This window comes from Telmatherina bonti, assembly GCF_933228915.1.
Source record: "Telmatherina bonti genome assembly, chromosome: 14".
Classification (NCBI taxonomy): Eukaryota; Metazoa; Chordata; class Actinopteri; order Atheriniformes; family Telmatherinidae; genus Telmatherina; species Telmatherina bonti.
Genome location: NC_136612.1, coordinates 6,595,943 through 6,621,096, shown reverse-complemented (window position 1 = coordinate 6,621,096; position 25,154 = coordinate 6,595,943). Strand labels below are relative to the sequence as shown.

At 48.7% G+C, this 25,154-nt stretch overlaps 1 protein-coding gene across 1 annotated transcript in view; it reads right to left on the bottom strand.

The window, feature by feature from the left end:
* Nucleotides 1-25,154, bottom strand: part of LOC306765243 (syntaxin-binding protein 4) — a gene marked incomplete at both ends in the record, with an annotated part of 222,431 nt that overhangs the window by 16,462 nt on the left and 180,815 nt on the right. Inside the window, 5 exons of the mRNA XM_079252645.1 lie at nt 162-250; nt 9,174-9,246; nt 9,412-9,553; nt 9,631-9,737; nt 24,747-24,888. Of these exons, the coding sequence (XP_079108771.1) occupies nt 162-250; nt 9,174-9,246; nt 9,412-9,553; nt 9,631-9,737; nt 24,747-24,888 (553 nt within the window). The remainder of the gene's footprint in view (nt 1-161; nt 251-9,173; nt 9,247-9,411; nt 9,554-9,630; nt 9,738-24,746; nt 24,889-25,154) is intronic.

The following is a 25,154-nucleotide window of genomic DNA, read 5'->3' as shown; positions in this document are numbered from 1 at the left end:
AAAAGCCACAAAGAGGAGCTGGAAAAAGACCGGTTCCAGGTCAAGCTCCAGCCCCCTGACAGCAGGTTGTGGCTTGTTCCTCTCTGCTGAGCGACAGCTCCTCATGAGTTCCTGCCTGCTATCGACCAGATTAGCTGCTGCGACACATCACGACCACTCACCAGGTCTAACTTATCAGACTTCAGCCGGATGTAGGGGTCCAGGGTTATCTTTGGCTTTGCCCCCGTTGGGGACCTCTGGCTGCTGGAACCTAGACAAGACAAAGAAGACAAGAGGAAAAAAGTCTTAGTTCTGCAAAAAAAGGAGAATGAAGCTCTGCAGAAAGAAAATCCAGGAGCAGATGAGGCCACAATGGGAGGAGAAAGCACTGGATTAAAACCGGACTGGATGGACTGATTCCTGTTGGATTGGAGTGGAAGTGATACAGGTGAGGCGGAGGGGAGGGTGGGGGGGGATGAAAAGCAGATGATTAAAGAGACGAGTGGAAGAAAGACGGATGATTATGTAGACGACAGCATGAAAGGGGAGGGCACAGAGCCAATGCCTAATATTAATTTGATGAGTTTGTCCCAGATCTGTATGATGCACGGTGCGGTGGTGGTGACCCCCCCCCCCCCCCCGCGATGCTACGAGTCAGAAGTAGTCACGTTCACCAACCACCAGCAGAGACACCACACAACCCAGTCCCAGTCGGGGAAGGTTGGGTAAAACAGAAATACAAACAGAATGCAACAATATTCACTTTTTTTTTAAACTTATATGAAGTTTAATGCCCTGCGATGGACTGGCGAGCTGTCCAGGGTGTACCCTGCCTGTCGCCCAAAGCCAGCTGGGATAGGCTCCAGCTTCCCCGCGACCCTGAATTGGAATAAGCGGTTCGGAAAATGAATGAATGAATGAATGAAGTTTAATTTAATTTCCCCTCAGTGAATAAAGTATCTGTGATTTGATTTAATACACCACAAAGACAAGATATTTAATCTTCAAAGTGAACAGCTGGGACAGAGTCAGCAACAGATGAGGAAAGTTAAGCAATTGAGTAATTTTATCGTCTACAGTCCATAAAGATTCAGAGAATCTGGAGAAATCTCTGGATGTAAGCAGCAAGGCCAAAAACCAAGAGTGAATGTTTATTCTATATTCTATAAAAATATTTATAAAATAATATATTGTCATATTTATATAATAGAAATATTCTATAAAAAGGGAGTTGTATCATTTTCATGTCCTGTTTATCACAGAGGTAAACTTGGAATGACATGTATGTTTATATGAGACATTTTATACTAAATCAGTTTGTTGTTCAGTGAGTTGCAGTGTGTTGGGTGACTCTCTAATGTCCAGAAAAGAGGCAAAATTGCAAATATTCCATCCTGACCAATGAATATAGTAGAAAACAGCCTTTAGATAGGTGTCACTAGTGGACATGGTGCATCAAAGGGTTAAAATTCTAGCATAGAAAAGCCAGAAACACCACCAGCTTCTCTGGCTTACAGAGCGTTGGCGAAAGGAACGGTGATGTCACACAGTGGTGAACATGTTCCTGTTTAGGATTTAGCTTTACTGGAATATGATCACATTTACAACAAGACAAAAAACATTTATTAATTATTACATTAAATATCTTGTCTTTGTATTAAACTGAATAAAGGTTAAAAAGGACCTGCAGGTGTTTTTATTCATGTTTTACAACATTTCTTTACAACTGGGTTGGAAGTCCTTGCAGGTGTCTCCTTCCTTCCTTTTACTCCTGATTAGGTGGACCAATAACAATAATACCAATAATCTCTCCAGGACTGGTGTGATGCAGGACGTAACGGGGACCGCGCTACTAGAAAGATGAGGTTTTAATGCAGGATGTCTCCTGCAGCTCCTGACCCATCTCCTACCTCTGACTGAGACCAGGCGGCTGCTGCAAAACCCTCCGTAGTTGATTTGCATCAAGTCTGGAGGCTCTGGTACCGAGAATCATCTGGACCTGCAGCCTTGCTCTGGTTCAGTTTCCCAGGTGACTTGTATGATGGCTGAGACAGACAGGCTGGAGATGGAGGTTCCAGATAAGCCTTTCTGGTCCCATCAAGCCCTTTCAGGTCCCAACTAACCCGTTCACGTCCCAGCTAACCCGTTCACGTCCCAGCTAACCCGTTCACGTCCTTACTAACCCGTTCATGTCCCAACTAACCCGTTCAGGTCCCAGCTAACCCGTTCACGTCCCATCTAACCCGTTCAGGTCCCAACTAACCCGTTCAGGTCCCAACTAACCCGTTCAGGTCCCAGCTAACCCGTTCACGTCCCAACTAACCCGTTCACGTCCCAGCTAACCCGTTCAGGTCCCAACTAACCCGTTCAGGTCCCAGCTAACCCGTTCAGGTCCCATCAAGCCCTTTCAGGTCCCAACTAACCCGTTCAGGTCCCAACTAACCCGTTCAGGTCCCAACTAACCCGTTCAGGTCCCAGCTAACCCGTTCACGTCCCAACTAACCCGTTCACGTCCCAGCTAACCCGTTCACGTCCCAACTAACCCGTTCAGGTCCCAGCTAACCCGTTCACGTCCCATCTAACCCGTTCAGGTCCCAACTAACCCGTTCAAGTCCCAACTAACCCGTTCAGGTCCCAACTAACCCGTTCACGTCCCAACTAACCCGTTCACGTCCCAACTAACCCGTTCAGGTCCCAGCTAACCCGTTCAGGTCCCAGCTAACCCGTTCACGTCCCAGCTAACCCGTTCAGGTCCCAGCTAACCCGTTCACGTCCCAGCTAACCCGTTCACGTCCCAACTAACCCGTTCAGGTCCCAGCTAACCCGTTCACGTCCCATCTAACCCGTTCAGGTCCCAACTAACCCGTTCAAGTCCCAACTAACCCGTTCAGGTCCCAACTAACCCGTTCAGGTCCCAACTAACCCGTTCAGGTCCCAGCTAACCCGTTCAGGTCCCAGCTAACCCGTTCAGGTCCCATCAAGCCCTTTCAGGTCCCAACTAACCCGTTCACGTCCCAACTAACCCGTTCAGGTCCCAACTAACCCGTTCAGGTCCCAGCTAACCCGTTCACGTCCCAACTAACCCGTTCACGTCCCAGCTAACCCATTCACGTCCCAGCTAACCCGTTCATGTCCCAGCTAACCCGTTCAGGTCCCATCAAGCCCTTTCAGGTCCCAACTAACCCGTTCACGTCCCAACTAACCCGTTCACGTCCCAACTAACCCGTTCAGGTCCCAACTAACCCGTTCAGGTCCCAGCTAACCCGTTCACGTCCCAACTAACCCGTTCACGTCCCAGCTAACCCGTTCACGTCCCAGCTAACCCGTTCACGTCCCAACTAACCCGTTCAGGTCCCAGCTAACCCGTTCACGTCCCATCTAACCCATTCAGGTCCCAACTAACCCGTTCAAGTCCCAACTAACCCGTTCAGGTCCCAACTAACCCGTTCACGTCCCAACTAACCCGTTCAGGTCCCAACTAACCCGTTCAGGTCCCAGCTAACCCGTTCAGGTCCCAGCTAACCCGTTCACGTCCCAACTAACCCGTTCAGGTCCCAGCTAACCCGTTCAGGTCCCAACTAACCCGTTCAGGTCCCAGCTAACCCGTTCAGGTCCCAACTAACCCGTTCAGGTCCCAGCTAACCCGTTCAGGTCCCAACTAACCCGTTCACGTCCCATCTAACCCGTTCACGTCCCAACTAACCCGTTCAGGTCCCGGCTAACCCGTTCAGGTCCCGGCTAACCCGTTCAGGTCCCGGCTAACCCGTTCACGTCCCAACTAACCCGTTCACATTCCAACTAACCCGTTCAGGTCCCAGCTAACCCGTTCAGGTCCCAGCTAACCCGTTCACGTCCCATCTAACCCGTTCACGTCCCAACTAACCCGTTCACGTCCCAACTAACCCGTTCAGGTCCCAGCTAACCCGTTCACGTCCCATCTAACCCGTTCAGGTCCCAGCTAACCCGTTCACGTCCCATCTAACCCGTTCACGTCCCAACTAACCCGTTCAGGTCCCAGCTAACCCGTTCACGTCCCGGCTAACCCGTTCAGGTCCCAGCTAACCCGTTCACGTCCCGGCTAACCCGTTCAGGTCCCGGCTAACCCGTTCAGGTCCCAGCTAACCCGTTCACGTCCCAACTAACCCGTTCACGTCCCAGCTAACCCGTTCAGGTCCCAGCTAACCCGTTCACGTCCCAACTAACCCGTTCAGGTCCCAGCTAACCCGTTCAGATCCCAACTAACCCGTTCACGTCCCGGCTAACCCGTTCAGGTCCCAGCTAACCCGTTCATGTCCCATCAAGCCCTTTCAGGTCCCAGCTAACCCGTTCATGTCCCAACTAACCCGTTCAGGTCCCAGCTAACCCGTTCAGATCCCAGCTAACCCGTTCACGTCCCATCTAACCCGTTCAGGTCCCAACTAACCCGTTCAGGTCCCAGCTAACCCGTTCACGTCCCATCTAACCCGTTCACGTCCCAACTAACCCGTTCACGTCCCATCTAACCCGTTCACGTCCCAACTAACCCGTTCAGGTCCCAGCTAACCCGTTCAGGTCCCAGCTAACCCGTTCAGGTCCCAACTAACCCGTTCACGTCCCAACTAACCCGTTCACGTCCCAACTAACCCGTTCAGGTCCCAACTAACCCGTTCAGATCCCAACTAACCCGTTCACGTCCCGGCTAACCCGTTCAGGTCCCAGCTAACCCGTTCATGTCCCATCAAGCCCTTTCAGGTCCCAGCTAACCCGTTCATGTCCCAACTAACCCGTTCAGATCCCAGCTAACCCGTTCACGTCCCATCTAACCCGTTCAGGTCCCAACTAACCCGTTCAGGTCCCAGCTAACCCGTTCACGTCCCATCTAACCCGTTCACGTCCCAACTAACCCGTTCACGTCCCATCTAACCCGTTCACGTCCCAACTAACCCGTTCAGGTCCCAGCTAACCCGTTCACGTCCCGGCTAACCCGTTCAGGTCCCAGCTAACCCGTTCACGTCCCGGCTAACCCGTTCAGGTCCCAGCTAACCCGTTCAGGTCCCGGCTAACCCGTTCAGGTCCCAGCTAACCCGTTCAGGTCCCATCTAACCCGTTCACGTCCCAACTAACCCGTTCACGTCCCAGCTAACCCGTTCACGTCCCGGCTAACCCGTTCAGGTCCCAACTAACCCGTTCAGGTCCCAACTAACCCGTTCAGATCCCAACTAACCCGTTCACGTCCCGGCTAACCCGTTCAGGTCCCAGCTAACCCGTTCATGTCCCATCAAGCCCTTTCAGGTCCCAGCTAACCCGTTCATGTCCCAACTAACCCGTTCAGATCCCAGCTAACCCGTTCACGTCCCATCTAACCCGTTCAGGTCCCAACTAACCCGTTCAGGTCCCAACTAACCCGTTCAGGTCCCAGCTAACCCGTTCACGTCCCATCTAACCCGTTCACGTCCCAACTAACCCGTTCACGTCCCATCTAACCCGTTCACGTCCCAACTAACCCGTTCAGGTCCCAGCTAACCCGTTCACGTCCCGGCTAACCCGTTCAGGTCCCAGCTAACCCGTTCACGTCCCGGCTAACCCGTTCAGGTCCCAGCTAACCCGTTCAGGTCCCGGCTAACCCGTTCAGGTCCCAGCTAACCCGTTCACGTCCCATCTAACCCGTTCACGTCCCAACTAACCCGTTCAGGTCCCAGCTAACCCGTTCACGTCCCGGCTAACCCGTTCAGGTCCCAACTAACCCGTTCAGGTCCCAGCTAACCCGTTCACGTCCCAACTAACCCGTTCACGTCCCAACTAACCCGTTCAGATCCCAACTAACCCGTTCACGTCCCGGCTAACCCGTTCAGGTCCCAGCTAACCCGTTCATGTCCCATCAAGCCCTTTCAGGTCCCAGCTAACCCGTTCATGTCCCAACTAACCCGTTCAGGTCCCAGCTAACCCGTTCAGATCCCAGCTAACCCGTTAACGTCCCATCTAACCCGTTCACGTCCCAACTAACCCGTTCAGATCCCAGCTAACCCGTTCAGATCCCAACTAACCCGTTCACGTCCCGGCTAACCCGTTCAGGTCCCAGCTAACCCGTTCAGGTCCCATCAAGCCCTTTCAGGTCCCATCAAGCCCTTTCAGGTCCCAACTAACCCGTTCATGTCCCAACTAACCCGTTCAGGTCCCAGCTAACCCGTTCATGTCCCAACTAACCCGTTCAGATCCCAGCTAACCCGTTCAGATCCCAACTAACCCGTTCACGTCCCAGCTAACCCGTTCACGTCCCATCTAACCCGTTCAGGTCCCATCAAGCCCGTTCAGGTCCCAGCTAACCCGTTCAGGTCCCAACTAACCCGTTCAGGTCCCAACTAACCCGTTCAGATCCCAGCTAACCCGTTCACGTCCCAACTAACCCGTTCACGTCCCAACTAACCCGTTCAGATCCCAACTAACCCGTTCACGTCCCGGCTAACCCGTTCAGGTCCCAGCTAACCCGTTCATGTCCCATCAAGCCCTTTCAGGTCCCAGCTAACCCGTTCATGTCCCAACTAACCCGTTCAGGTCCCAGCTAACCCGTTCAGATCCCAGCTAACCCGTTCACGTCCCATCTAACCCGTTCACGTCCCAACTAACCCGTTCAGATCCCAGCTAACCCGTTCAGATCCCAACTAACCCGTTCACGTCCCGGCTAACCCGTTCAGGTCCCAGCTAACCCGTTCAGGTCCCATCAAGCCCTTTCAGGTCCCATCAAGCCCTTTCAGGTCCCAACTAACCCGTTCATGTCCCAACTAACCCGTTCAGGTCCCAGCTAACCCGTTCATGTCCCAACTAACCCGTTCAGATCCCAGCTAACCCGTTCAGATCCCAACTAACCCGTTCACGTCCCAGCTAACCCGTTCACGTCCCATCTAACCCGTTCAGGTCCCATCAAGCCCGTTCAGGTCCCAGCTAACCCGTTCAGGTCCCAACTAACCCGTTCAGGTCCCAACTAACCCGTTCAGATCCCAGCTAACCCGTTAAGGTCCCAGTTATTTCTTCCAGGTCTAAAATGTTGGTTTGGAACCTGGAAAGCCGATTCTTTGTGGTTCTAGTGGTTCCATCTTGGCTGAAGGCCCATGTTTCCCTTTAATAAAGTAAATATGTAGTGAATGATGGAAGACGTCCAGCAGAGGCAGAGTCTACACAACGTTCAGCAGTTTGTTGTTATATTCTGGGATTTTTATCCTCAGCACCATGACATCCTGGTCCACCTGCACGTCGGCACCGTTCACAGTGATGAGTCCACGGAGACCACTGAGCAGAACTCACCGACACACATTTAGCACGAAGCAGATTGTTTGCAGCCAGAAATCTTCATATCAAGCCAGGATGAGACTGATGCTTCTGCACTGCATGTGCCGACTAGACCCGGCTCAGGTTTTCCTTGGCTCTTTGGGATAATTCTGCTCTATACTGAAGCGGGAGCACAGGGAAACAGGCACATGTGCTCACCTACCCACAAACTGCTGACATCTGTCACAGCTAGCAACTGGCTCAACCAATAAGAGGCTGGCAGAGGAGCCAAGTGGTCACAGCACCTCGGTTTTAACCTTGGCTGTGCTAATCCTGCTCAACAGGATTTGAACAGGCTTTCAGGTGGCTTCCAGCCAGAGGCCACGGCGACCCTTCACACCAGAGCTGCTGCTTCGGGTCAAATCTTGCCATTATTGTTAATGATGACGCAGGTTTCTTCTAGAAGAAGAGTTTAATGTTATTTTCAGCTGTTGTTACATGTGCAGCCGTTTGCTGTTGTGTCGCCGCTCTCATTCCACGCATCGGATTAATTAAGCACCACTAAACTGTAATTCATCTCATTTAAAGACACACATGTCTGGCCTGGTCACACCTTTAAGGCACAGGAGTATAAAGACCATTCCGTCATAAATAAAACATTATCCAGAGCCGCTGTTCCTACGGTAACGACTCAGCTGGAACCTCGGAGAATGAACTCATCTCCCCCGATAAGTCCTGAAGTTTCATTTCACCTGATAAAGTTTCTCATTGTGCAGTAATCTGATTACCTGCTTTGTGGGTAGGAATAGGATGTGTGCTAACATGTGTCTGTGGCTGTTTTCAGGTCAGTAAACCATAAATCCTCCATGACAGAGGGTGCACGTCATATATGATATATAATCTGCAGGAACTCTCAATACAATTACTGCAGAAACTGAGTAGTTTCTGTTTCATTTACTGAAGACTTTAAACAGCCATGTTTCAGCCACGCCATGACCGCTTTAATCTCAATTCTTCCTCCTTCAAACAGCTGATGTAAATGTTCCCATCTTCTAATAATACCCACATTCCTACGTTGTCTGAGCCCCGCAGGGCTCCTAATAAATCCCTCCTCTCCTGATCTGCCTTTCACCCTTCGACCCGCCGGTTTATCTCTGATTTAACCAATGAATCACGACAAATCTCAGCTGCCATTTATTTCTCCGCGTTCTCGGCAGCGTGGTTAACTGCTGAAAGTTCACACCCCTGTAAAGTTACAAGTTTACAGATATTAAAAATGAAGCAGCAGTGAAAAATGTGACCTCTGACCTGAGAGGTTTCATGAAAAACAAACCGTCTTGTTACTACATCAGTGAGCTCGAACGGTTTTACTGAACTAGGTGTGAAACACAACAAGTTTCTCAGCTTTTACGTTGCTAAACTGAAAACTTTGCCTGGATTTCAGCGAACTGCTGATGATGTTGGTCTGAATCACCAAATAAAAGCCTCTGATTGTAAGTTCAACGGAAATTAAACCTTTACACCTCACAGTGACCCCGTTGGGACTAAACATCAGCAGATATCAGTGTTTGACCGCACATTTCCTGGCCCTTGGTTGTTCGGGATTTAAGCGTTCTTCCAGAGGGTTCCTGTTGGGTTCTGGTCTGGACATGATGGCTGCGATGTGGACCTTAGTAAATAAACTGCAGTGTCTCTCACGCATCGCGTACGTCTGATACCTGAAGCTAAGCAGTCCCAGCTTCAGGGTGAATGGCTCCATTTCATGCTCGCTTCAAGACTCCATCTTTCTCTCCAGGAGTTTTTATCGATGTTAAATGTGGTGAAGGAGGAGTTGTGAGTTTTAAGTCATTAGAAGCTCAGGTAAGAGAAAGATGTTGAACAGCAAACCTAGGTTCCAGCTGTGGACCAGAAACGCTGTTAGCAAACCTTAAACTTCCACTCAGCTGTCTTACCTGAAACCTGGATGTCTGGTGGACAGATGTCAGGGGACGGTGAGGACGCCGGAGCTGGCTCTTCTGCACAGATCTGCACAGAAAACAGGAATAAAACTGCAACGTCAGCAATAATCAGCTGATCTCCAGGTTACAGAGTTTTCTTTTGCACATAAGAATCTGATCTTCTCTGGTTCTTCTCCTCTTGCAGCTACTTCACCAGGATGGAGAGCAGCTGCAGGAGGGTGGAGGGGCTGACCTCAGGTGACCTGATGTGGACTTTTAGGCGTCCGGAGCTGTAGCTGTTGCCAGTGGCTCGCGTCACGCCGTTGTGAAGAGATGTGCTGCTCGGGAAAAGGCCTTTCCCTGGGATGAAGGCGATCTCCACCGAGCCGTCCTGGCTGGAGACACGAAGACAGAAGCTTGCCAGCAGGGACTCAGGACAGTGACACTGAGCTGAGAGAGGGGATGTCCTCACCTGAATTTGATCTTGTTCAGCATGCTTTTGGCCTCCTCATGCGTCACACCGATCAAGGACTCCTTGTTGATGGCAATGAGCTGGTCTCCAGGCCTCAGGCGTCCATCCTGCACATAGACAGAGTAAAAACCTTCATGTCCTCTCAGCTTTATCCGTTAAACAGGTTTTCTGAACAGTCGTGCTGCTGTCGTGTCTGAAACCACTCATGTTTTTTCCATTTCTACTCTCTAATGACCTGATATCAGTCCAGACCTGATTAAAACCATGTCCACATGAGACCAACACCAAACCAGAGCTGTTTGGATCTGCGTGTCTCTGCTGTGTCCTGCAGACTAAAGAGGAGAGGGAGCATCCAGCTTGTTATCAGCCTGCATCTCTGATGGGATGGGGTTGCATTAGTGCCGATGGCGTGGGCAGCTTCCACATCTGGGAAGCTCCATCAATGCTGAAACATCTGCTCCCATCCAGACAACGTCTCTTTCAGGGAAGACCTTGCAGGTTCCACCATGCTGGACCACATCCTGATGGTGGAACAGGAGAACTGGTCCAGCAGGACCACGCTGAACCACATCCTGATGATGGAACAGGAGAACTGGTCCAGCAGGACCACACTGAACCACATCCTGATGATGGAACAGGAGAACTGGTCCAGCAGGACCACGCTGAACCACATCCTGATGGTGGAACAGGAGAACTGGTCCAGCAGGACCACACTGAACCACATCCTGATGGTGGAACAGGAGAACTGGTCCAGCAGGACCACGCTGAACCACATCCTGATGATGGAACAGGAGAACTGGTCCAGCAGGACCACACTGAACCACATCCTGATGATGGAACAGGAGAACTGGTCCAGCAGGACCACACTGAACCACATCCTGATGGTGGAACAGGAGAACTGGTCCAGCAGGACCACGCTGAACCACATCCTGATGATGGAACAGGAGAACTGGTCCAGCAGGACCACACTGAACCACATCCTGATGATGGAACAGGAGAACTGGTCCAGCAGGACCACACTGAACCACATCCTGATGATGGAACAGGAGAACTGGTCCAGCAGGACCACGCTGAACCACATCCTGATGGTGGAACAGGAGAACTGGTCCAGCAGGACCACACTGAACCACATCCTGATGGTGGAACAGGAGAACTGGTCCAGCAGGACCACACTGAACCACATCCTGATGGTGGAACAGGAGAACTGGTCCAGCAGGACCACGCTGAACCACATCCTGATGATGGAACAGGAGAACTGGTCCAGCAGGACCACGCTGGACCACATCCTGATGGTGGAACAGGAGAACTGGTCCAGCAGGACCACGCTGAACCACATCCTGATGGTAGAACAGGAGAACTGGTCCAGCAGGACCACGCTGGACCACATCCTGATGGTGGAACAGGAGAACTGGTCCAGCAGGACCACATCCTGATGGTGGAACAGGAGAACTGGTCCAGCAGGACCACATCCTGATGGTGGAACAGGAGAACTGGTCCAGCAGGACCACACTGAACCACATCCTGATGGTGGAACAGGAGAACTGGTCCAGCAGGACCACGCTGAACCACATCCTGATGGTGGAACAGGAGAACTGGTCCAGCAGGACCACACTGAACCACATCCTGATGGTGGAACAGGAGAACTGGTCCAGCAGGACCACGCTGAACCACATCCTGATAGTGGAACAGGAGAACTGGTCTGCTGCAGTCCAGACCTTTCACCAGTACAAACATCTGGAGCTTCATGGAAGCAGAAAACCAGCAACTAGGTCCAGGACTGTAAAGTCCTGTTATATCCAGCGGAACCAGATCAGGTGGTTTGGATATCTGGTTAGAACAGAAAATGGAAGAATGGATGTATGTTTTCACTAAACACACATATCTGCTGTTACTGAAGCTTCCAGCACCCTCAATCTAACTACCCTGGACTGACGAGGTGCAGATGGGATTGGATGGTGATCAAGCCTGAAGTCACACATGAGTTCTGTTTTCTCTAATCTACATGCTAATATGTGTCTCGTTTTGCACGGGGTTCTGTCACCATCACATCACCACAGCTCTGATACATGAATGGCTGCATAATCCCCCCGCTGACTCAACACCGTGCACAACACAGCGCTTGCTTTCTATACAGCGCGGGGGATTAAGGGTTGGGATTTAGAGGGAAAAGGACAACCTGCTTCCATGAACCACAGACAAAGACATGGAGAGACGTTTTTAGTAGCTGCTGCCGTATTAATGAACAGTCTTGCATGAGTTTAAGGGACTTACTGAATGATTGTCGATGTGCAGCTTTGCTTTGCTTTGGCCTGCACAGCTGCAGTTTGGGATTCTGAGGCCACCGGGTCGATGAAAGACAAACTTGCTGAAAAAGAGCTACACACCTGCTGCCTGAAGGCATATACCAGAAAACTCCAGTATTTATTCAGAGACTCTGATGGTAGATGATCCATGATAACACCATTATTTATCACATCACCATCACTACCATGTTGCTAAGAGACCTCTATTTTCACCTGGACATGATGATGAAGACACTTCCTGTCAGACTTTCCAGAGCTTATGACTCTCTGACATGCCACGTCACGTAACATCCCAGTCCCTTCGTAAACTGATCTACAGCTCAGCTGAGAATCTAATCAGTCCAAACAGACTGATTTTTAATCAAATATTAAGGTGCATCAACCTTTTTACTACATATAGGGTAGTGTTTCCCAACCCAGGTACTCAGGACCCCCTGCCTGCATGTTGTAGATATGTTCCTCCTCCAAAACACCTGCGTCAGATCATTGATCTTTCTTGTCTTTGCAGCCTGTTAAAGCGGCTCTATGATGCCATTTCTAGTTTTCTGAGTTTTGTACACTGTTAACTAGTATTGAATACTCATCAGATATGTGAGCGGAGTTTTTTTTATCACCTAATTGCAGGTTTGAGCTTTCCAACACTCACTATGTTCGGTTTCTAGGACAACGGAACCATTATAGAGAGTTTTTTTTTTTAAACTTTAGTGACGTCCCGGAGGAGGGACTCAGTGATTGGTCATCTTCTCTGGGTTGCGCACATTCACGAGAAGGCCACGCCCACCTTCGCTGCTCAATATAACTACTGCTAGCAGTTGACCAACCAGACGCAGCCCTCAGCAGAAGATGGGGCGGAGCTTTCTCTGTTGGCGTGTTTCTGGCCGAGGCTGATATGAGACAATCAATACAACATGAATGAAGGGGTTTGTGGAAAATGATTGATGATTTCTTGCCCTTCTGGACTTGCATATTGAAATAAATTAGACTGAAATGTGCATCATAGAGACACTTTAATGAGCCCTTTATTTAACTCAGGTGTGTTAAAGTAGGGTTACCTATAAAAACATGCTGGGCAGGGGGTCCTGAGGACCTGGACTGGGAAACACTGATTTAGAACCAGATCTACTGAGGTCCCAATTTGCTTGTGGTAATGTAAATGTGAAAAATGTAGATTTCTGCGTGTGGGGTTGAACCACGGTGTGCAGGTGGTTTACTAAGAGAGATGTGTAACTGGGCGGCAGGTGAGAAAGTGTTGCAGACTCCCTGTTTAAATGAGGGTTGTGCATGTGACTGGTTTGCAGTATGTTTGGAAACAAAACATGACTGACAGCACAGAGATCTGACTGACACACAGATAAACGCTGTTTGGAAGCAGATTTATTAAAACGATGTCGGTAAAACGATGTGAAGCGTGGATGAAGTAAAAAGACGTAGGTGAACAAAATCAGAAGGTGAACAAAAGAAAAATCTCTTAGAAATGAAGCTACTACAAAAAAACAACTAAAAACAATGTGTTTGGTCTCAGTTAATGACTGCAGAGTGCGTAGAAACCTAATAACAGTGTCCATCTGGCGACATGACATTTAGGACTTGGACAGAACATCTGGATCCCAGCTGTGACACGCAACATCTGTCATCTGCAGGTATGTGTGACTCCTCTCCACATCCATCCTGAGTTCCTCCAACATGCTGGATAATCCACATGTTCTGATGATTGTTTCCTCGGTCATTCCAGAAATATTCCCACGAGGGTGAAAAACGCGTCTCCTCGCTTTGTTTCCACGCCTCTAACTGCAGCCATGTGCACAATGACACACAGCCTGTCTGCACTTCCTTCTGAAACCTGGTAAATATAGATGCAGTTTCTATCAGCAACATTGATCTCAGCTTTGATAGATCACATTGCAGCTGCTGCATTAATATATTTACATGTTCTCCTGCCAACAGACGCAGAATAACATGTGAACGTCCCATATTGCATATTCATTGTGGCAGACTGGAGGCAGACATGCTGTTTTCTACCTTTGAAAGATGTTTGTAAATCAGTTTTTTGCATGTGCAGTGGATTTGCACGTTTTAGTGCACCATACCTTTAGTAGATCCAGACCTAAATGTTAAACAGATGATCGAATCAACATGATTTCTAATTAAATGAGATGATTAAAGGACCAACATGTCATGTGTGGAAATGATGGATGAACACTGATGACATGACATGATGGCATGACACGATAATTTGCCTACATGCATTAATCCTTTAACGTTCACACTGACAAAAATACCAGAGAAAAATGTTTCTCTGTGTTTTTCTGTTTGTTTTGGACAAAAATAAACAGAATAAATGTTCTTCAGTAAATTGTTGCAATATTAAAAATAAAGTGGTTAATAATAAACAGTAGTGTTATAACAAACAGTTTGGTTTTCTACCCTAACGCCCCGGTAGAGATGCTCAGGCAGCTTTATTTCCACAGTGTTTTAAAGAAATTCATCAAAGTCACTGCAAAGTTACCAGATGGGAGAGCGGGACCTTAAAGGGTTGATATGATGTCACTGAGATATCATGTGAGTTATCTGGTCATACAAGCTTGCCTTCCACGCCATACGCATCGTCGTAACCTCTTACGTCTTTACAGTTAACATAGTTTTACACGTGTGAATTAACGTAAGTCTTTATATTTTATGATGGTCTTTAATACGAAGGTATGGACTGAAGGTAGGTGTGGTCCGGATGGTCTCGCTTTCAGGATGCTCTTCAGACAGCAAACAAAACCAGGCTCAGTGTTTAAAGAGAACTTCTGACCGTGGTTTCATGTGAAAGATCCACTTCTTATTGTTCTAGAGAGAACAAACTAACACGTGCCACATTAAAACACGTTTATTAAACATGTTATTGAAATGTAACATGTCAAATTACTCATGAAACTTTCTTATGTATTTTACTGAAAGTAAAACAGCAGCGATTATTCCTGTGAACACATGAGATACCAAAGTCCAGATATTCCCTACAAGACTAACACAATGCTTTCCTCTTCTCATGATGTAAAGCTTCTGGTAAAGGTTCTTATTCTAGGAAATGTGCTGCAATTATTTTCAGAGGAAGAACTTCCCCCAAGCATGTACAGTAAACACATGCGCTGTGTCCACCCCCTTCCTTTCCTCCTCGCCTACATGCCGCTGAGAGTGGGAAGAAGAGAGGCGAGGAAGATGGGATTAGCAGGAAGGGAAGGGGAAGAAATGCAGATCAGAAGGGTGTGCATTACTGGCTGGAAGACTTCACCGTCAGTTTTACATGATGATAAGCTGCAGAAACTAAGAAACATCTTGCTGCTGAGATGATGAGGAAGAAGAGATGGTGCATTATCCTGCTGGGAGTATCCATCAGAAGATGCTACGGTTACAGGATGTTTTTTATTCTGGAATTAATTATTCTGAATTAAATCATCCCAGATGAAAGTAGTATTCTGGATGTTTCCATGGAGATACGACTTCTGCATTTGATTTTTACAAGAAAACATTTATTCGGCTTGTTTAATTCTGCCTGAGATCGGTTGATGGGAAGGGTTCTGATTGGACGGATAAGACGTGCTTACGCATACAGGAAATAAACAAACTGCACTTCCTGCTTCCTTTTAGCCGCAACATGGAAAACCATGAGATAAGAACCATTCTCACTTTGAGTTCAATTATAAATTATAAGTAGCAGCTTGATGCAAACATTGCTGTTTTGGCAGCTGAGGAAGAGGAGAAAGAAAGAAGATGAAGTACCGTAGACGGGAGGGGGAAGACAACGAGCATGTGCAGAAACATCGTAAATACCGCTACATGACCGAGAAATTGGTTCAGACTGGAAAAGGAAATAAAACAATCCTTTGGAATTAAATGTGATCTGCAATTGTCATGAGGTGTTTAGATGGTAATTTCTTATCTCTTTAAGGCAGATTCAACTTCTATTCCAAAGGAAAGAGTAATTAAACTCATGTAAACGTGGCCGCTGTGCACATGGAGCGACGGTGGTGAAAGAAGCTCCTGTTGATCCTGACGGCAGCATGGATCCATGTCGTCATGTTTCCTCTGATCCTGCCGAGTGAACTGGAGACTCATCTGGCAGAGTTTCCGTCTGCAACTGTCTACTTATTAGTATGGGACCAGGTTCCAGCTCAGGTCTCTGTTTAGTCCCAATCACCAGGTTCCAGCTCAGGTCCCGGTTTAGTCCCAATCACCAGGTTCCAGCTCAGGTCCCGGTTTAATCCCAATCACCAGGTTCCATTTCAGGTCCCAGTTTAGTCCCAATCACCAGGTTCCATTTCAGGTCCCAGTTTAGTCCCAATCACCAGGTTCCAGCTCAGATCCCGGTTTAGTCCAAATCAACAGGTTCCATTTCAGGTCCCAGTTTAGTCCCAATCACCAGATTCCAGCTCAGGTCCCAGTTTAGTCCCAATCACCAGGTTCCATTTCAGGTCCCAGTTTAGTCCCAATCACCAGGTTCCAGCTCAGATCCCGGTTTAGTCCAAATCAACAGGTTCCATTTCAGGTCCCAGTTTAGTCCCAATCACCAGGTTCCAGCTCAGGTCCCGGTTTAGTCCCAATCACCAGGTTCCAGCTCAGGTCCCGGTTTAATCCCAATCACCAGGTTCCATTTCAGGTCCCAGTTTAGTCCCAATCACCAGGTTCCATTTCAGGTCCCAGTTTAGTCCCAATCACCAGGTTCCAGCTCAGATCCCGGTTTAATCCCAATCACCAGGTTCCATTTCAGGTCCCAGTTTAGTCCCAATCACCAGGTTCCATTTCAGGTCCCAGTTTAGTCCCAATCACCAGGTTCCAGCTCAGATCCCGGTTTAGTCCAAATCACCAGGTTCCATTTCAGGTCCCAGTTTAGTCCCAATCACCAGGTTCCAGCTCAGGTCCCGGTTTAATCCCAATCACCAGGTTCCATTTCAGGTCCCGGTTTAGTCCCAATAACCAGGTTCAATTTCAGGTCCCGGTTTAGTCCCAATCACCAGGTTCCATTTCAGGTCTCGGTTTAGTCCCAATCACCAGGTTCCATTTCAGGTCCCGGTTTAGTCCCAATCACCAGGTTCCAGCTCAGGTCCCGGTTTAATCCCAATCACCAGGTTCAATTTCAGGTCCCGGTTTAGTCCCAATCACCAGGTTCAATTTCAGGTCCCGGTTTAGTCCCAATCACCAGGTTCCATTTCAGGTCTCGGTTTAGTCCCAATCACCAGGTTCCATTTCAGGTCCCAGTTTAGTCCCAATCACCAGGTTCCAGCTCAGGTCCCGGTTTAATCCCAATCACCAGGTTCCATTTCAGGTCCCAGTTTAGTCCCAATCACCAGGTTCAAGCTCAGGTCCCGGTTTAGTCCAAATCAACAGGTTCCAGCTCAGGTCCCGGTTTAGTCCCAATCACCAGGTTCCATTTCAGGTCTCGGTTTAGTCCCAATCACCAGGTTCCATTTCAGGTCCCGGTTTAGTCCCAATCAACAGGTTCCATTTCAGGTCTCGGTTTAGTCCCAATAACCAGGTTCCATTTCAGGTTCCGGTTTAGTCCCAATCACCAGGTTCCATCTCAGGTTCCGGTTTAGTCCCAATCACCAGATTCCAGCTCAGGTCCCGGTTTAGTCCCAATCACCAGGTTCCAGCTCAGGTCCCGGTTTAGTCCCAATAACCAGGTTCAATTTCAGGTCCCGGTTTAGTCCCAATCACCAGGTTCCATTTCAGGTCTCGGTTTAGTCCCAATCACCAGGTTCCATTTCAGGTCCCGGTTTAGTCCCAATCACCAGGTTCCAGCTCAGGTCCCGGTTTAATCCCAATCACCAGGTTCAATTTCAGGTCCCGGTTTAGTCCCAATCACCAGGTTCAATTTCAGGTCCCGGTTTAGTCCCAATCACCAGGTTCCATTTCAGGTCTCGGTTTAGTCCCAATCACCAGGTTCCATTTCAGGTCCCAGTTTAGTCCCAATCACCAGGTTCCAGCTCAGGTCCCGGTTTAATCCCAATCACCAGGTTCCATTTCAGGTCCCAGTTTAGTCCCAATCACCAGGTTCAAGCTCAGGTCCCGGTTTAGTCCAAATCAACAGGTTCCAGCTCAGGTCCCGGTTTAGTCCCAATCACCAGGTTCCATTTCAGGTCTCGGTTTAGTCCCAATCACCAGGTTCCATTTCAGGTCCCGGTTTAGTCCAAATCAACAGGTTCCAGCTCAGGTCCCGGTTTAGTCCCAATCACCAGGTTCAATTTCAGGTCCCGGTTTAGTCCCAATCACCAGGTTCCATTTCAGGTCCCGGTTTAGTCCCAATCACCAGGTTCCAGCTCCGGTCCCGGTTTAGTCCCAATCAACAGGTTCCAGCTCAGGTCCCGGTTTAGTCCAAATCACCAGATTCCAGCTCAGGTCCCGGTTTAGTCCCAATCACCAGGTTCCATTTCAGGTCTCGGTTTAGTCCCAATCACCAGGTTCCAGCTCAGATCTCGGTTTAGTCCCAATAACCAGGTTCCATTTCAGGTTCCGGTTTAGTCCCAATCACCAGGTTCCATCTCAGGTTCCGGTTTAGTCCCAATCACCAGATTCCAGCTCAGGTCCCGGTTTAGTCCCAATCACCAGGTTCCAGCTCAGGTCCCGGTTTAGTCCCAATCACCAGGTTCAATTTCAGGTCCCGGTTTAGTCCCAATCACCAGGTTCCATTTCAGGTCTCGGTTTATTCCCAATAACCATGTTCCATTTCAGGTTCCGGTTTAGTCCCAATCACCAGGTTCCAGCTCAGGTCCCGGTTTAGTCCCAATCACCAGGTTCCAGCTCAGATCTCGGTTTAGTCCCAATAACCAGGTTCCATTTCAGGTTCCGGTTTAGTCCCAATCACCAGGTTCCAGCTCAGGTCCCGGTTTAGTCCCAATCACCAGGTTCCAGCTCAGGTCCCGGTTTAGTCCCAATCACCACGATCCAGCTCAGATCTCGGTTTAGTCCTAATCACCAGGTTCCATCTCAGGTTCCGGTTTAGTCCCAATCACCAGGTTCCAGCTCAGGTCCCGGTTTAGTCCCAATCACCAGGTTCCATCTCAGGTTCCGGTTTAGTCCCAATCACCAGATTCCAGCTCAGGTCCCGGTTTAGTCCCAATCACCAGGTTCCATCTCAGGTTCCGGTTTAGTCCCAATCACCAGATTCCAGCTCAGGTCCCGGTTTAGTCCCAATCACCAGATTCCAGCTCAGGTCCCGGTTTAGTCCCAATCACCAGGTTCCAGCTCAGGTCCCGGTTTAGTCCCAATAACCAGGTTCAATTTCAGGTCCCGGTTTAGTCCCAATCACCAGGTTCCATTTCAGGTCTCGGTTTAGTCCCAATAACCAGGTTCCATTTCAGGTTCCGGTTTAGTCCCAATCACCAGGTTCCAGCTCAGGTCCCGGTTTAGTCCCAATCACCAGGTTCCAGCTCAGATCTCGGTTTAGTCCCAATAACCAGGTTCCATTTCAGGTTCCAGTTTAGTCCCAATCACCAGGTTCCAGCTCAGGTCCCGGTTTAGTCCCAATCACCAGGTTCCAGCTCAGGTCCCGGTTTAGTCCCAATCACCACGATCCAGCTCAGATCTCGGTTTAGTCCCAATCACCAGGTTCCATCTCAGGTTCCGGTTTAGTCCCAATCACCAGATTCCAGCTCAGGTCCCGGTTTAGTCCCAATCACCAGGTTCCATCTCAGGTTCCGGTTTAGTCCCAATCACCAGGTTCCAGCTCAGGTCTTGGTGCACTGCCTGCACTACCTGTACCAACTGCATCACCTGCACCATCTGCACTCCTTGCACCAACTGTACCCCCTGTACTACCTGTACCACCATGTACAACTAGAGTTTTTGTTGTTATGCATGTGAAATAACTGCAGCAGAGAAGCCCAGACTTCCCTCTCCCCAGCCACATTTGCCAACTCTGCGGGGGGATCCCGAGGCGTTCCCAGGCCAGCCGAGAGATATAATCCCTCCGGCGTGTCCTGGGTCTTCCCCGGGTCTCCTCCCAGAGGGACGTGCCTGGAACACCTCACCAGGGAGGTCCAGGAGGCATCCTGACCAGATGCCCGAGCCACCTCACCTGGTTCCTCTCGATGTGGAGGAGCAGCGGCTCTACTCTGATCTCCTCCCGGATGACCGAGCTCTTCACCCTATCTCTAAGGGAGAGCCCGGCCACCCTGCGGAGGACACTCATTTCAGCCGCCTGTATACGAGATCTCCTTCTTTCGGTCACGACCCACAGCTCATGACCATAGGTGAGGGTAGGAACGTAGATCGACTGGTAAATCGAGAGCTTCGCCTTCTGGCTCAGCTTCTTCTTCACCACGACAGGTGAACCTGATGTAGTAGTATGAAACAACATAAAGAACTTTTATTTCTACACATTGGGTTTTCTATCTTATTGTTCTAGAAGAAATAAACATGCTGATAAATGTATGGACCAACTTCCATACATGAGCTCTACTGGACTACTACTGCCATACTACTTCTACAATACTATTACCACCATGCTACTTCTACACGTATACTACACTATTACTACTATGTCACTAATACTACACTACTACTTCTGCACTACTACTCCAGACTAATATTACACTATCACTACTACAACACTACTACTGGGAGAACCAGTACTACTATCACTGGGAAAATTATCAGTACTACTACTGGGAGTACTACTTCATCTGTGTTTAATTCAGCTAATTAGGCCCGACGGGACTCAGGCAGCTTAATTCTCCATTAACACATTGCAGGAGTGCTAGGAGGTCCCACCAAGCTGGGATGACACCAACCAGATTATTCTCGTCTTACTTTTGTTTACTTGCATGATTTGTGGCCTGCCAAAGACGTAAATCACATCCATCTTACTGTGTTTTGAGTTAATTTTAATTCACTTTTAGTATTTTACAAATCATATTAATTTTGAATTCGGCTTTTTTTACATTTAATTATTTTAAGGGATTAATTTAATTTCTTCTTAAAATTGTAATAACTTAATGATCTTATAACTTTTTATCTGCTATTTCTTCTGCACATTTCTGGGATTGTTATGAATTGTTCTGTAAATATTCATGTGTCTTTAGAGTTTCAGCCTTACAACGTCTGAGGGTTGTTCATAGTTTAATCCTTTTACAACAGAGTGGGAGTGGGTCAGGGTGGGATTGGAAGCTGCCTCATTCAGCCACATATATGAATTGTTATTTAACTACATTCTCCTTTATCAGGTTAATCGCTGCAGTATCACTGTCTGATCTTGAACGAACATCACCGTGACTGATTCACCATAAAAACCAAGGAGAAGTTATCTGAGAAAGACAGGAAAACAGGACAAGAGACAAGACCTTTACTGTCTGGAGAGATCTCACGGTCCTGGTAGGATGTTGATCTCACACCCCTGGTAGGATGTAGATCTCACTCTCCTCGTTGGATGTAGATCTCACAGTCCTGGTAGGATGTAGATCTCACGGTCCTGGTAGGATGTAGATCTCACTCTCCTGGTAGGATGTAGATCTCACAGTCCTGGTAGGATGTAGATCTCACAGTCCTGGTAGGATGTAGATCTCACGGTCCAGGTAGGATGTAGATCTCACAGTCCTGGTAGGATGTAAATCTCACGGTCCTGGTCGGATGTAGATCTCACAGTCCTGGTAGGATGTAGATCTCACAGTCCAGGTAGGATGTAGATCTCACGGTCCTGGTAGGATGTAGATCTCACAGTCCTGGTAGGATGTAGATCTCACAGTCCTGGTAGGATGTAGATCTCACAGTCCTGGTAGGATGTAGATCTCACTCTCCTGGTTGGATGTAGATCTCACAGTCCTGGTAGGATGTAGATCTCACGGTCCTGGTAGGATGTAGATCTCACAGTCCTGGTAGGATGTAGATCTCACAGTCCTGGTAGGATGTAGATCTCACTCTCCTGGTTGGATGTAGATCTCACAGTCCTGGTAGGACGTAGATCTCACTCTCCTGGTAGGATGTAGATCTCACACTCCTGGTAGGATGTAAATCTCACACTCCTGGTAGGATGTAGATCTTACGGTCCTGGTAGGACATAGATCTCACGGTCCTGGTAGGATATAGATCTCACAGTCCTGGTAGGACGTAGATCTCACAGTCCTGGTAGGATGTAGATCTTACGGTCCTGGTAGGACGTAGATCTCACGGTCCTGGTAGGATGTAGATCTCACTCTCCTGGTTGGATGTAGATCTCACAGTCCTGGTAGGATGTAGATCTCACGGTCCTGGTAGGATGTAGATCTCACTCTCCTGGTTGGATGTAGATCTCACAGTCCTGGTAGGATGTAGATCTCACTCTCCTGGTTGGATGTAGATCTCACAGTCCTGGTAGGATGTAGACCTCACACTCCTGGTTGGATGTAGATCTCACAGTCCTGGTAGGATGTAGATCTCACGGTCCTGGTAGGATGTAGATCTCACAGTCCTGGTAGGATGTAGATCTCACGGTCCTGGTAGGATGTAGATCTCACAGTCCTGGTAGGATGTAGATCTCTCTCCTGGTTGGATGTAGATCTCACACTCCTGTTAGGATGTAAATCTCACTCTCCTGGTAGGATGTAGATCTCACACCCCTGGTAGGATGTATATCTCACAGTCCTGGTAGGATGTAGATCTCACAGTCCTGGTAGGATGTATATCTTACGGTCCTGGTAGGATGTAGATCTCACAGTCCTGGTAGGATGTAGATCTCACAGTCCTGGTAGGATGTAAATCTCACACTCCTGGTAGGATGTAGATCTCACACCCCTGGTAGGATGTAAATCTCACACTCCTGGTAGGGTGTAGATCTCACAGTCCTGATAGGATGTAGATCTCACAGTCCTGGAAGGATGTAGATCTCACGGTCCTGGTAGGATGTAGATCTCACGGTCCAGGTAGGATGTAGATCTCACAGTCCTGGTAGGATGTATATCTCACAGTCCTGATAGGATGTAGATCTCACAGTCCTGGTAGGGTGTAGATCTCACAGTCCTGATAGGATGTAGATCTCACAGTCCTGGAAGGATGTAGATCTCACGGTCCTGGTAGGATGTAGATCTCACAGTCCTGGTAGGATGTAGACCTCACACTCCTGGTTGGATGTAGATCTCACAGTCCTGGTAGGATGTAGATCTCACGGTCCTGGTAGGATGTAGATCTCACAGTCCTGGTAGGATGTAGATCTCACGGTCCTGGTAGGATGTAGATCTCACGGTCCAGGTAGGATGTAGATTTCACAGTCCTGGTAGGATGTAGATCTCACAGTCCTGGTAGGATGTAGATCTTACAGTCCTGATAGGATGTAGATCTCACAGTCCTGGTAGGGTGTAGATCTCACAGTCCTGATAGGATGTAGATCTCACAGTCCTGATAGGATGTAGATCTCACAGTCCTGGTAGGGTGTAGATCTCACAGTCCTGATAGGATGTAGATCTCACAGTCCTGGAAGGATGTAGATCTCACGGTCCTGGTAGGATGTAGATCTCACAGTCCTGGTAGGATGTAGACCTCACACTCCTGGTTGGATGTAGATCTCACAGTCCTGGTAGGATGTAGATCTCACGGTCCTGGTAGGATGTAGATCTCACAGTCCTGGTAGGATGTAGATCTCACGGTCCTGGTAGGATGTAGATCTCACGGTCCAGGTAGGATGTAGATTTCACAGTCCTGGTAGGATGTAGATCTCACGGTCCAGGTAGGATGTAGATTTCACAGTCCTGGTAGGATGTAGATCTCACAGTCCTGGTAGGATGTAGATCTTACAGTCCAGGAACTCTGGTCCCGATGGAAACCGGAGGTCTCCTGGTTCGGACCAAAGGGACAATCTCTGGTCCCGATGAAAACCGGACTTTACTGGTGTAGATCAGGTTTTAACACCTGAAGGGGAACAATAGCGTTTTTGGTCCTGGCCAATCAGTGAGAGGGCTCCTGTTCTTCTTGTGACGACCAAGAGGTTCGACAAGCAAACCAAACCAAGGTGCAACATTTCTCAGCAGTCTCCACCCCATCAAACAAAGTTCCCTGAACCCCGGTGGTGTGAAAGCGCCCTAACCTGCAGCCGAATGAGTCCCGTATGACAGTCATGTAAAAAGTCAGAACCCGTGTTGCACTGCAGTGCTCAACAGAAACAGGCAACATGGTGAGGGGGGTCGGGGGGGCCGAGCAGGGAGAGCAGCCTCGTCTCTGCAAATAAAAGCATCAAACATTTGTTTTTATGTTGTACCTCTGTGATCTGTAGGATACTGCAGATGGAGCGTTTACCTGCAGTTAATCTGACTAATAAAGTTCATTCAAAGAAAAACTCTTTGGCTTTGATTTACAGTCAGACAGTTATTAGTTTGCATTATTTTCACTTCATTTGCATGTTTGTGTGCATCCATGCATCCAGCCACTGTGGACATGCAGGTGACTTCCTGTAGGCATGTACCAGTCAGAAGAACAGAATCAGCAGCCTTTGACCTGATCATGACTCAGCACTATTTAAAACTAATCTGAGGCCAAAGCTGCAGAGGTCTGCATATACACCTCTGCTTCCCCCTCTCCTATGAGTATTGTCTCAGTGCATCCATCTCAGTCATGTGTCATGGCCGTCCAGCCAGGACTCGTGGGACGCAGCGAACAGAGCGTGTCAGCTTCCTCTCCAACCTGCCAGGCTGGAGACGGTTTGTCTGCTCCCAGTAAACACCAGCTGCTGCAACACTGGTTTAACCTAAAGGTTCTTCCTGGTTTCTGTGTCTACAAACGAATGCATTCACATCTGTTCACCACATCCTTCATCTTTCCTTCAACATCTTCCTCTTCGCTGTGTATTTCATGCTGCTATGCTGTTCTTACCCTGTGACAGTCTCCTCCAGACAGGACCTCCTGGATGAAGACGGCAGGCCCATCCGGCCGGTTGGAGCCTCCTCCGATGGTGATTCCTAAACTACTGGACCGCGCCACAGTGATGAGTTGAATTACTCCTTCTCCTGGGTGGCTGGAAACAGGCAGACAATGTTTTTAAAGAGATGCCAATGTCCTGCGCCACATACAAGTGTTTCTAATATCCTCTCCTGAACCCACAGATTACGTTGTGAAGTCTGCTGGGAGATATTAGCTTCATTCTGACGACTAGGTCCTGGTAAAGGTTCATGCTCATGTTCCTGGGCCACTGACTGAAATGTTTGGTTTTTTTGTAATACAGAAAAAACACATTTGTCAAGTCAGTAAGTTAGCATGGTGGCGTGGTGGTTAGCGTGGTGG